This window comes from Populus trichocarpa, chromosome 1 (genome assembly GCF_000002775.5).
Source record: "Populus trichocarpa isolate Nisqually-1 chromosome 1, P.trichocarpa_v4.1, whole genome shotgun sequence".
Classification (NCBI taxonomy): domain Eukaryota; kingdom Viridiplantae; phylum Streptophyta; class Magnoliopsida; order Malpighiales; family Salicaceae; genus Populus; species Populus trichocarpa.
In genome coordinates this window covers 28,934,894-28,948,510 of record NC_037285.2, presented here as the reverse complement: position 1 = coordinate 28,948,510, position 13,617 = coordinate 28,934,894, and the positions used below count along the sequence as shown (strand labels likewise).

Below are 13,617 nucleotides of genomic sequence, written 5' to 3'. Positions count from 1 at the left end.
TTAATATTTGATGCAACGATGCCCCTTCCTTTTTGCCTCTCATTTAGCGAGATTTTCAAAGTACGGTTTTTTTTTTATGCATTTTAAAAGTATATTTTATTTAAAAAGCATTAAATTAATATTTTTAAATACTTTTCAATTATTAATATTAAAAATAATATATATATATATATATATATATATATATATATATATATATATATATATATATACCCACACACAAGTTTATGTTTAAAATTATAATGCAAGATACATATAGCTTTTCACTTGAAATTATATTAAAATAAATTTTTTTTTCAAATCAAAGCATTTAATTAATATTTTTTTAATACTTTATAGTTTTGATGTGCTAAATAAAATATAAAAAAAATCAATAAAATTCTTTAAAAAAAAATCAAAAACGAAAACAAATGTTTACCCATTAATTTCACCCTGGATTGTTTTGGAGTGTGGTATAAATATAAATTTCCTAAAATTTAAAATTTTAAATTATTTTGATATACTATATTAAAAATAAATTTTAAAAATAAAAAAATTATTTTAATATATTTATAAATAAAAAATAATTTTAAAAAACAGTACTAATCACCGACGGCGAACTAACAAAACAGAGAGTTGAGGAGGACCCAACCTAGCCAAGTCCAAGCAAGCAAACTGCCAAGAAAAAACACAAAAGAGATTGGCGTACACTCCCTGACCCCACTCTATTTCTAGACCAACTTCAAAATTCAGATACGATACCCATCATTTTAGAGACCCCCCCCCCCCCCCCCCCCATCCTAAAAACTAAGGTGTCCCCCACCTACCTTCCTTCGTATCGTATGTGCCAGCCTCTCCTCTGGAAACTTGCAAAATTGTGGGACCCACAACTCAAAACCCTGACTATAAAAGCAACCTTAAAGAAACAGTGTTTTCCCTGCTTCTTCCATTTTCTTTCTCTCTCTCTCTCTCACTCGACAAAATCCTCCCCATGAAATGGCTGATCACTTTGAAGGTGCAATCTCTCTCTCAAGAGAACTGTCTCACACCTCTGATGACTCCTCCTCCGAGCATAGCCCAAGAAGTGTCCCTACATTCTCCACCACTCCTGTGTCCACCGACTCTCCATCAAGGTTTGGTGGACCCTGCAACAATACCTCTCCTGATGATCAGCACCACCAGCACAAGGACATCAGAATCCAATCAGTTCAGGTTCAGAGAAAGCCAAGAGGTAGACCACCTGGCTCGAAAAACAGGCCCAAACCACCCATTATAATCACCAAAGACTGCGAGTCCTCCATGAAACCAGTCATCCTCGAGATCTCCGCTGGTTCTGATATAATCGAAACTATAATCAACTTTGCTCGTAGAAACCATGCGGGCATAAGTGTTATGAGTGCAAATGGGTCTGTATCTAATGTTACTCTTAGCCACCCAGTTTCTCATGCTCCTTCTCTATCTTTACATGGACCCTTTAACTTGCTTGCACTGTTTGGCTCTTTTGTTGGTTCTTTTGCATCGAATAAAGTACCATGCGCTTCTTCCTCTTCTTCTCCTGGTTCTGTGTATTCTTGCTCTTCTTTTGGGATATCTCTTGCAGGGGCACAAGGGCAGGTTTTTGGAGGGATAGTGGCTGGAAAGGTGATAGCTGCAAATCAAGTTGTGGTGGTGGCTGCTACTTTCGTGAACCCTACGTTTCACAGGCTACCATGTGAGAACGATAAGGATGATCAAGAGACTAAACCTAGTAATGTTGGTGGTGGTGGTTCCGCAAGTGAGTCTTGTTTTAGCACTGGCATGTCCATGACTGTTTATGGCTTGGCTAATCCAACCCCAGTCAATTGCCAGATGTCTCCTCCTGATATTGTGCACTGGCCTGGCCCTTCCTCGCGTCCATCATATTAGCAGGAATAAAATGTTCAACTTTCCTGGGCAAGCATTTAGGTGCAAAATTGTGTTAGATGACTTGCAGTATGTGTTTCTTAGTTCTACAAAATTGTGTAGGTGATGTTTATGAAAGTGAAATTTAGTTGGAGAATGTTATTGCTATGATAAAGGCAACTAAAATAGAATTGTCTTTCTCTGGATAGCTAGTTTTGTAATAGTACTTTTATTTTATGTTGCCTGATGTTTGTCGCGAATTTTAGATTACACCTCCTTAATTTATATAATATCTATGAATCTTCTATATCGTTATGAGCCCTTCCCTTTCCTTGGTTTGGTTTTATTGTTTCATTAATGGCGTTTGTGTGTGTATATGTATATATGCTTACATTTCTCTTAAGAGTTGATCCGGTTCACATAGATTGTTTGCAGGTTTCTTAGAAATCCTGATGAAGAAAGAGGGTGGCATTGGCAGTGGTGCAGAACCCAGTCACGGTTTAGGCTACTGTTACCATGTTGTTTTCTGCAACAAGTGACCTGACGCCAACGTAATTAATTATATCTTTGGGAATTCAATGTCAGGGGTCCAATACCCTTGGTAAGGGTTCAATTTCTCACCTTCTCCCAAGCAATTAAAGCACACAGATATGCCTGAATGGAAGCAAGAAACTCTATCCAAAGCCTTCAACTGCAGGCTAGAAGATAACTGTACTTCTATTATCATGATCTGGTGGCTTTCGTTACTGAGTCGTCTTTTCTTTCTTGTCATGGTCAACAACCCATTTGATCTATCTTCTTTTCACATTACAACTGGTTAGGACTTATCAAACCATAACCTAACTATCATGAATGTACTGAAATGCATGCGTATAGAATGCTGTACGTCTTCGAGCTAGGCTGGTTGGCTGACAATGTTTTAAGTTCGAAAAAAAAAAGCTGAGAATATTTCTTTGATTCTTAATATCCGATTCATGCACATTCTTCATGCACCTTTTAAATTTAAATGTTTTTTTTAGAAATATATTAAAATAATAATTTTTTATTTTAAAAAAATTATTTTTAACATTAATAAATTAAAATAATTTGAAAACAATAAAAAAAATATTAATTTAAAAAAAAATGGAAAACAGTAATAAAATAAAACTACTATTCTGATGTTTTTCGTACCTCGAAATCTAACTTCAATCAAGTTGCGGGCAACTTATTTGCCAATATTATATAGCATTTGATATGAACTTTTGCAATATGTCACATGATACAATTAAAAAACAGATATCATAAAATATCTCTTGCTGTTAGCTAGATACATTCCTTCATGCCTGTGCCAAGCACTAGTACATTCTTCTTCCATGGTGGTTCGTGGTGGGTTTTGCTTGTATTTTTCCTACTGCGTGTTGCCTTGGTCCATGAACCATTGTCCCCACCCTGTAATAAATGGGGACTGAATCAAAGGAAAGATCAAGCATATGGTGGGAATTACATGCTATGGCATTGATTCAGAAAGATAGCATGAAGATAGTGAGTCCGAATTCCAGTCAAAATACACAACGGTACATACTTTGTTGCTTTAAGACATGATAATCACTGCACTTCCCACCTTAACCCCCTTCTCCTCTCTCTCTCTCTCTCTCTCTCTCTCTTATTTATTACCCATGCATGGAGATCCCCTTGAATGGGACTGCAGAGAGAAAGGTAACTTTTTTTTTATTTCTCTGATAAAAAAAAATGATGAAAGTTGCTATTACCGTGGTGAAAACAAGGGTCAAGGTGAATGCAAGAACTGAGAGGGTTTAGGCCAGGAGGGGGCACGCGGGGTCAGTAAATGCAGTGAGCAAGTCTGGAGTTTGTAGACTTTGTCGATCTCTAATTGGCCAAATATTTTCACGAGCTGTCATGTAGAGAGAAAGGTAAAAAGCTGCTAACAATTGGGAGTTTCTATCCACTTGGTCAAACATTTAAACAACCTTACAGGGATTGCTATTTTAATGCCTGGATTTGCTTTCAAAAGGTGTTATAACTTGTCATAGAAAGAACAAACATGAAATCAAACAAGTTTGGAAGCGGGCTTTTTCATGCGTTGGGAATTGGAACTTGGTTGCCATGTTGTGAGCTGTGTGCATATAAATGAAGTAGTCTTGTTTTGTTGAGTTTTGTTGCTTCTATTACGTACAAGAGTGAAGCTAAGGCCTACAGGAGGGCCATTGTTTAGTTAACACAAGTTGTCCGCTCTACTTCGCTGGCTATCTTTTAGTGTGTTAACAAAGTAACGAATACATAAAATATAGCAGTCTACGCAGATGCATAATTTATAAGCCAAAACACCAAGAAATTAATAAGATTTCATAATGTATGTTGCAAAGGTGGAGGAAACAACGAAGCAAAATAGCAAAAGTATAGGATTGAATATATGTTGTTGAACAACACAAAACAAAGTAAAAGTCATAAAGTCCCGTACAAAAGTTTTAAACAAAGATATGTGCAAATGGAGAGATGGGTTCCAAGTTTTTTGTGCGAAGATGAGGACAGAGATGCTATTGACTCTACTATTGAACAAACACATCTGCTTGTCTGTCATCCTGCAACGAAACGATCAAAGTTTTGTGAGAAATATGAAAAGGCAATATATAGGAGCTGAAGTTAATAATCTTCGTCTAAAGCAAGAACAGACATTTAAAGGATATGAGTGAAGTACATGCACATGAACTATGTAAACAAAAAGAAAAACACAAAAAAGTTTCCAAAGCACAAATGTAAATGTAGGTGATTGGTTGTTAAAAGTAACCTGACACAACAAATAGCCTGATTTTTTAAAGCATAAAAAATTATAAGATCAACAATGCAATGGCATTTAAGAGAGTCTTATAACATTTGCCGAGTCAAAAGAAAGTACAATAATGTAGGCATATGCTTCCTTGATGGAAGACCAAATTGGAGATGTGATTTGCAGTGCGTGGGGCTAATTGGACAATAATGTAGCCACATTTTTTTTTTCATCCTCTTTTTGTTGGTTTTATTTTCATTTCACTTCATGTTTTGTTGGAAGATTTGATTTTATGATTTTTTCAGATTTATTTTCTATAAGGTTAGTCTAAACTAATGAATAGGGTCACGAGTTTTGAAAATTAACTTGAGTTGATTTTAACCTTTCTTTAGTTTTTTTTTAATTTTATCCTTTAACATTTAGTTGGTTGGGGATTGAACTTTATGATTTTTTTCATTTTTCTTTCTATGAGATCATCTCGATCTCATGTTCCAAATTGCAGGTTTAGCAGGTTACCATGGTTGACTCAGGTATTTTTTTTCGTTGCTTTTTTTAGATTGATTTTTTTTCTAGTTTTATCTTTAAAAAATGGGTTGTTTGAGATTTGGGTTTTGTTCTATTATTCAATTTGCTTTCTTACAGCGTTATCATGGTCCCACGACTAGGTCGTGTATTTGCTAGGTTGACTTGGGTTTTTATTCTTTTTTAATTTTTTCTTTCAACATTTGATTTGTTATGAATTATCTTTATTTTATTTTTTATAGGGTTATCATGCTCCCATTCATATTTGTTTCTTTATCCAATAAAATCATTAAGACCTTTTAAGAATATTAGGAGAACATTATATATATATATAATGTCTATTATAATTTCTTAGACTTCATGACTCTTGAGTTTAGTCTCTCGGTTTTCTATGACACTTGGGTTTTCTAGTGTCCTTTAATGTTCTCATTTTCTTCTCATATAAATAGACTACTTGTCTTGTATTCTAAGCATTGAGAAAAATATACAAAAAAAGGTATGAACTTCTAAGTTTTATTTTGAATATGTATGTTCTTACTTGTTCTTTTTATTTTAACATGTTATCAGCATAATCACTCTACTTAATTTATATTGAAATCTTGGCACACATGAATTCCTATATTATGTGGCTTATAGAATAAATGTAAGTTAATTACTAGGTAAAGTTTTAATGGTAGCATGTTCTCAAGGTAAATTAATTACTAAACAATCTCCATTAAAAGTTGTTATAGAATTACCGTATTTTCTCGAAAGAATTCAAGGAGATATATGTGGATCTATTCATTCATCATGCAAAATTTTTAGATATTTTATGGTATTAATTGATGCATCAAGTAAATGGTCATGTGTTTGTTTACTTTTTAGGTGAAATGTTGCATTTGCTAGATTAATAGCATAGATTATCAGACTACGAGCAAAATTTCCTGATTAATCAATCAAGAAAATTCAATTGGAAAATGATGGTTTGTTTACTTCTCAAGTATTTGATATTTTTTTTCACTTCTATTAAAATTGATGTTGAACATCATGTTGCTCATGTACATACTCAAAATGATCTAGCAGAATCATTTATAAAGCACCTTCAATTAATTGTTAGACCATTACTTGTGAAATCAAAATTGCTTACATCTGTTTAGGGACATTCTATATTACATACTGTATCATTGGTTAGAATTAAACCAAGTACTTACCATAAATATTCTCCTTTACAACATGTTTTTGGTATACCAACAAATATATTTCATCTATGAACTTTTGGTTGTGTGGTATATGTGCTTATAGTGCCCCCACAAATGACTAAAATGGGTCCACAACGTAGAATAAAAATTTATGTTGATTTTGATTCTTTATCTATTATTAGATTCCTTGAACCTTTAACTAGTGATGTTTTTAAGGAACGTTTTGAAGACTGTCATTTTGATGAGAATATTTTCCCATCATTAGGGACATAAAAGTTAGTACCTGAAGCACTACAAAAAATTACTTGGAATAACCTAAACTTATCTCATTTTGATCCAAGGACAAATCAATGTGAACTTGAAGTTTAAAAGATAATTCATTTACAAAACATTGCAAATCAATTACCATATGTTTTTACCAATAGTGAAAAGGTGGTAAAATCTCATATTCTAGTTGCAAATGCTCCATCTAGAATTAAAATCTCTAAAGGAAAAAAGGCAACATAGTAGCAAATGAATCTATACCATGCTTGAAGCGCAAAAGACTTGTTAGTGGTAAGGATAAAAATCTTAGAAAATAAAAATTACAACAAATAGATAATGATACTCCTGAAGATTCATCATCCATAAAACAAACGATAAATATTATGTCAAAATCATCTTCCAATATTGATCCTATTGAAGAGGGACCTACGGAAGAGATCTAGGTACCTGGAAATAATGATACTCCTGAAGATTCATCATCCATAAAACAAACGATAAATATTGTGTCAAAATCATCTTCCAATATTGATCCTATTAAAGAGGGACCTACTGAAGAGATCTAGGTACCTGGAAATAATGAGATCTTCATAAACTATGTTCACACATAAGAGATTTTGGATCAAAATAAAATTATCATAAATGACGTATTTTTATTTAAGGTTGCTTTTGGCATCACTAGAAGTAATGATGAAATTAAACCACAAACTATTGAAGAACATCGATATAGAAATGATTGGTCAATATAGAAAAAAGCAATTCAAACATAATTAAACTCACTTTCAAAAAGTAAAGTATTTTGACATATAGTTCATACACCTAAAGGTGTTATACCTGTTGGATACAAATGGGTTTTTGTTAGAAAACAAAATGAGAACAATGAAATTTTTTGATACAAGACATGACTTGTTGCACAAGGTTTCTCATAAAGACTTGGCATTAATTATAAAAAAAATTATTCTCCAGTTATAGATGCAATCACTTTCAGATTTTTGATTGGTTTAAGAGTCTAAAAAACTTTAGATATACATTTAATGGATGTAGTTACAACATTTCTATATGAATCATTAGATAAAGATATCCATATGAAAATCCCTGAATGATTCAAAATGCCTGAAGCCTTTTATGATAAACCTAGAAGTGTTTATTCTATTAAACTACAAAAATATTTATATGGGTTGAAGCAACCTGGTTGAATGTGGTATAATCATCTTAATGAATATCTTTTAGAAAAAGGGTTTGAGAATAATGATATTTGCCCATGTATTTTTATTAAAAAAAATTCATATCTAGATTTGTTATTGTTGCAATATATGTTGATGATTTAAATCTTGTTGGTACTCCTGAATAGCTCATAAAAATTGCAACCTATTTGAAAGATGAATTTGAGATGAAAGATCTTGGAAAGATAAAATTTTATCTTGGTTTACAAATTGAACATCTTTCAAATGGAAAATTTATCCATCAATCGACGTATACAGAAAAGGGCTTGAAGCACTTTGACATGGACAATGTTCATCCTTTGAGTATACCTATGGTTGATCGATTACTTGATACGAAGAAAGATCTTTTTCGACAGCTAAAAGAGAATGAAGAAATTCTTGGTCCAGAAGTATCATATCTTAGTATTATTGGAGCACTTATGTATCTTACAAATTATACAAGATTAAATATAGCTTTTGCAGTCAATTTATTGGCAAGATATAGTTTCACTCCCATAAAAATATATTGGAATAAGGTTAAACATATACTTTGCTATCTCTGTGGAACAACTAAAATAGATTATTTTATAGTAGATTAAATTCATAATTGATTGGATATTCAGATGCAAATTATTACAAAACAAGTTATTTGTTTACATATGAAGGTATTGCAATTTCTTGGAGATCTGTCAAACAAACATTAGTGGTTACTTCATCAAATCATTCTGAAATTATTGCAATCCATAAAGCAAGTCGAGATTGTATATGGCTAAGGTTAATTATCAAGCTCATAAAAGAAAAATATAGATTTTCAACCATTAAAGATAGTCTCGCAATATTGTTTGAAGATAATGTTATCTGCATCAGTAAACTTAGAGGAGGCTACATTAAAGAAGACAAAACAAAGTATATCTCACAAAAATTCTTTTATACTCACTAGCAACAAAAGAAAAAAATTAATATCAAGCAAATCAAGTTAAGTGATAATTTAACATATTTATTTATAAAAATTTTATCAACCTCAACTTTCAAGAAATTTGTCCATAATATTAAAATGCATCATCTTAAAGATTTATCATAAGACATGTAATTTTAACCAATCTAGTACTCTTCTAAACTAAAAAAAGAATATTATAAAAAAAATCATGAGATGCCATTATCCGAACATTCGTAGGAAGCGATTTCGACCCATAAATGGAATATGGATAATTCTAGTTAAGTCGTGACTGGTTTCGGTCGCACATCAGAACATCCGATCCATGCGACGAACGGTGGAAGCTGGGTCCTAGGTGCCTGTATTTATAAAATGAATAAGTGGGTGTGTGTATGATAAGGTGATCTCAGTAAAGAAAGTTTTATTGCACTGGACAAAGCATTAGTTAGCTACAAGTAGCAGGCAAGGCAAGCTTTTGTCGAAAACAAGAAACACCAAGAATATGGGAAGGAAAAAGTACAAAATGAAACAGCACTCTAGAAAGAAGTAGAGATAACACAAGAAGCAAAAAAAATCAAGTTCAAAATTTACTGGACACGGAGCCAGAAGTGCTCTCCAGGTTCAAGCAGGTTTCCCAGTGGGCAGAGGCTTCCTTGCAGTGGGTGGAAAATGAGAGAAGGCAGAGGCTCACATGATCTTGATGATGTTGAGTAGTGGGAGGATTATTTTTTGATGTTTCATTGATGAGAACTGCAGTTGTGGCTCCATTTGAAGCACGAGTATTGCTATGACCACCTGCAGTTGCCCGTCCTGAGTCTACGAAGGGCTCATTTCCGGTTATCTCTGGTTGGTAGGACTTGAGATGCTTGGCGTCTATGGCGAGACATGACTGGTCTTTTTGATGTTTGTTTGAGAGAGGGAGTGAGACTGAGTTTTATTTATTAGACTTCTTTTATTTTTTTATTTTTTTATGGTGAGCCTTGATCTATATATATATATATATATATATATATATATATATATATATATATATATATATATATATATATATATATATATATATTATTTTGCGGTCATACGATGTTCTTAAGGCTATGGAAATTAAACTTATGATCTGGTTAAAGGTATTTAATGATTGATATCTATGAAATGAATATATTTAATATGCCATAAAATTTATTTTCATCTATCTCATAGTAATTGTAATTGTAAGTTATTATAACTATAACTCAAAATGTATAATTTCAAAACATAAAAAAATTAACTGAAATACTTTCGTATTAGTTAAATTTAAATCATTGAAAGAATATCATTTAGTTTAGTATTTAATAAAAATAAAATTAATTTAACAATTTAGTTTTTTATTTTTTTCATATATTCTAAATCATGGATTTGGATATTCTTAAAGGAACATGTTCCAATTCTTATTGATAGATTTGAACATGTTTACAAGAAGATTCAATTTTTTTTTTTTTAATTTAGAGAAGGAAAAAACAGTATTCACTTCATCAAATATCATTTTCATCAAATGATTATAAACTGATAACTATTTGTATTTCATGCATCATAAACCTTATTTGATTTTGTAAATTTGTATAGCACGTTCGATGAGGATCACTTTGCTTTTTCCTGGTCCGGTTTGACCACCTCCAGATGTTTTTGGCATCTCTCTCTTATTTTACGTTATTTACAATTATTGGATCCAACCCCTTAACTAACTCTTAAATCTAATAATTTAATTTAAATATGAGATTTTCTTTTGAAAAATTAATATGAAATAATTTTATTCCCCCCCCCCCCAACACTATATATCACTTTTCAATGAGATAATTAAGTTGAGGTAACCGATTTTATTTTTAAAATAAAATCTTACATCGTATTTTCTACTAGTTTTACAGAAAATCAATGAGATAATTAAGTTGAGGTAACCGAGAGATGGATTTCTGTGGGATCACAGATCCTCGGGGCCACATTCATGTTGGGGAATCTGTGTATGTAATCCACATGAATATGGCACCGCGCTCTGATATATAGCTTAGCTGATGATGTGGTTCGTTTTTGTTAAACTTTCAGGACCCGGGCTTTAGCACGATAGAGACACGCTGAAAAAACGTTATTACCAGTCCAAGAGTTCTCAGCTTTCACCAAATTTCTTTGCGATAATTGGGATTTCGCTTTGCAGTAGATTATAATTTAGCTTCGTTTGCTTTAATTTGTTGAATGTAATTCCAAGTAGGTCTGTCTCCCTTTTGGCTTCGATTTGTTACATCAACCAGTTGGTTGCTATCAACTCACTTCGTCCATTTTGTTTGAGGTCCCAGTCAAGAGCTAATTTGTAATAGCAGAATTCACACTGGTTCTCTTCGGGTGAGAACGTACCACAAGATAAATTTATGATAGAAAAATATTGTCCTTCTTCCTTTCTTTCCAGCCTTATTATAAGGATCTGTTAGAACGGTTACAATATTTAAATTACTGCAACATTACAACAGAATAATTACTAAATGGAAACTAATCAATACTTCGGTTATGCATCCGAAATATAAGGACCCGTTATAACGGTTACACTATTACTGCAAAATAGAACGGAACAAATACTGAATGGAAACTAAAAAAAACTGATGCTTAGCATTACTAGCTGACGTGGTGAAGATCTCATGCTTTAATTTGGTATCATCAATCCTGCATGACTCACGTTTGTCCTGGTCTTGCCTTTCACTGCACTTCACTATACTTGGGATTCGGTTTTGTTGCTCTCTCAGATCGACGTGGTGGCTTATCAATACCCCTCCCAGAAAGAGGAACCTTGTCCTCAAGGTTTAAATTAGGAAATTGTTGACACAGAAACTCAGTCAGTTCCCACGTAGCGTCCTCTGGTGGTAAGTGCTTCCATTGTACAAGACTTTCAGTGATGAATTTACCACCCTGCTTCACCCAGCGGTGATCCAATATAGTTTCAGGTTCCAAAATAATTCCACCGTCATCTGATACTGGTGGAAGATCGGTTTGAGTATTGGTAGCATCTCCCACATATTTCTTTAATAACGACACATGAAAAACAGGATGAATACGGACACCCTCCGGTAATTGAAGTCTATAAGCCACCCGACCCACCTGTTGGAGAATAGGATAAGGGCCAAAAAACCTGCTGGCTAATTTCTGGTGAGCCCGTTTGAATGCTGAGCTTTGACGATAAGGCTGTAATCTGAGGAAAACCATATCACCTTCTGCAAAAGATACATCCCTCCTATTTTTATCTGCAGTCTGTTTCATGCGATTGCTGGCAGTGGTCAAGTGTTGTTTGAGCTGCAACAGAAGCTCATCACGGTGGAGAAGTGCTTGGTCTACTTCGTGAACCGGCGTGGTACCATCAAAATATTCTGGAAGAGTTGGTGGTGGTCGCCCATAAAGTGCCTGGTATGGAGTCATACCCGTGGATGCATGAAAAGTAGTATTGTACCAGAGCTCCGCCCAATGCAAGAAGGAATGCCATCTACGTGGCCACTGATGGACAAAGCTGCGCAAATACTGTTCCAGACATCGATTGACTACCTCTGATTGGCCATCGGTTTGAGGGTGGTATGCGGAACTCATTTTCAGCTTTGTGCCCGACATTGTAAAAAACTCTTGCAAAAATTTGCTGATAAAAATAGGGTCACGGTCACTGATGATAGATCTTGGCATGCCATGCAACTTGACTACGCCCTCAACAAATTTGTCTGCCACCACTTTAGCAGTGAAAGGATGAGATAATGACATAAAATGAGCATATTTACTCAGTCTATCCACCACCACAAAGATTGTATCTTTACCTTGTGAAAGCGGCAAACCGGTAATAAAATCGATAGTAATATCATCCCATACCTGACATGGAATAGATAAAGGTTGGAGTAGACCTGCAGGTGGCAAGGTTTCTGATTTCGTTCTTTGGCATGTGTCGCAGCTCTTCACGTACTCCTGAACTGATTTGTGCATGGAAGGCCAGTAGAACTGAGTGGCCACCTTTTTAAAGGTGCGTAAGACGCCCGAATGACCCCCTATTTTGGTATCATGGGCTTCATAAATTAATTTGTTGCGTAGAGTGACATCAGAAGGAACCACAATCCGGCCTTTAAAAAAAAATAATCCATTGCGTGCAGTAAAGGGTCCCTCGGGTTGAGTTTGAACCAGGTTGCTAACAACAGCCATATAGTCGTCTGTAGTGGCTGCGTGTTTAATTTCCTCCCATATAGCAAGCTGTGGCACGAACAAATTGTGTAGTGTAGGACTGGCCGGTCTACGAGAAAGTGCATCCGCAGCAGAATTTTCCCGTCCAGGCCGATACTGAATCTCATAGTCATACCCCAATAATTTAGCAACCCATTTCTGCTGTTCTGGCGTAGTGATTCGTTGTTCCAGTAGGTATTTGAGACTACGCTGATCAGTTTGAATGATGAAATGTTGTCCCAGCAAGTATGGACGCCACACGCGAATGGCTTCCACCACTGCTAGCATTTCCTTTGCATAAGTAGACCATGAACATTTTGAGACACCGAGAGCTCGACTCATAAAAGCAATAGGCTTGCCTTGTTGTTGCAGAACTGCCCCAATTCCATTACCTGAAGCATCTGTTTCCACTATGAAAGTGTCATTAAAATTGGGCATGGCTAAGATAGGCGTTGTTGTCATGGCCTTCTTCAGTGTCTGAAAAGCTTCTTCTGCCTCTGCATTCCAGCTAAATTGCCCCTTTTTTAGAAGATTTGTAAGAGCCCGAGCAATTAGACCATAATTCCGAACAAACTTGCGGTAATATCCTGTTAACCCCAAAAATCCACGCAGCTCAGAAATATTAGCAGGTTGTGGCCATGCCACCATGGCCTCAATTTTGTTGCTATCGACTTTCACCCCTTGATGAGA

At 34.5% G+C, this 13,617-nt stretch overlaps 1 protein-coding gene across 1 annotated transcript; it reads left to right on the top strand.

Annotated features, from left to right (window-relative positions):
* Nucleotides 1-869: 869 nt before the first annotated feature.
* Nucleotides 870-2,824, top strand: LOC7463887 (AT-hook motif nuclear-localized protein 17). The gene has a single exon (XM_002299943.4). It carries the CDS (start codon nt 976-978, stop codon nt 1,882-1,884), a length of 909 nt encoding a protein of 302 aa, XP_002299979.3. The 5' UTR covers nt 870-975; the 3' UTR covers nt 1,885-2,824.
* Nucleotides 2,825-13,617: the final 10,793 nt, after the last annotated feature.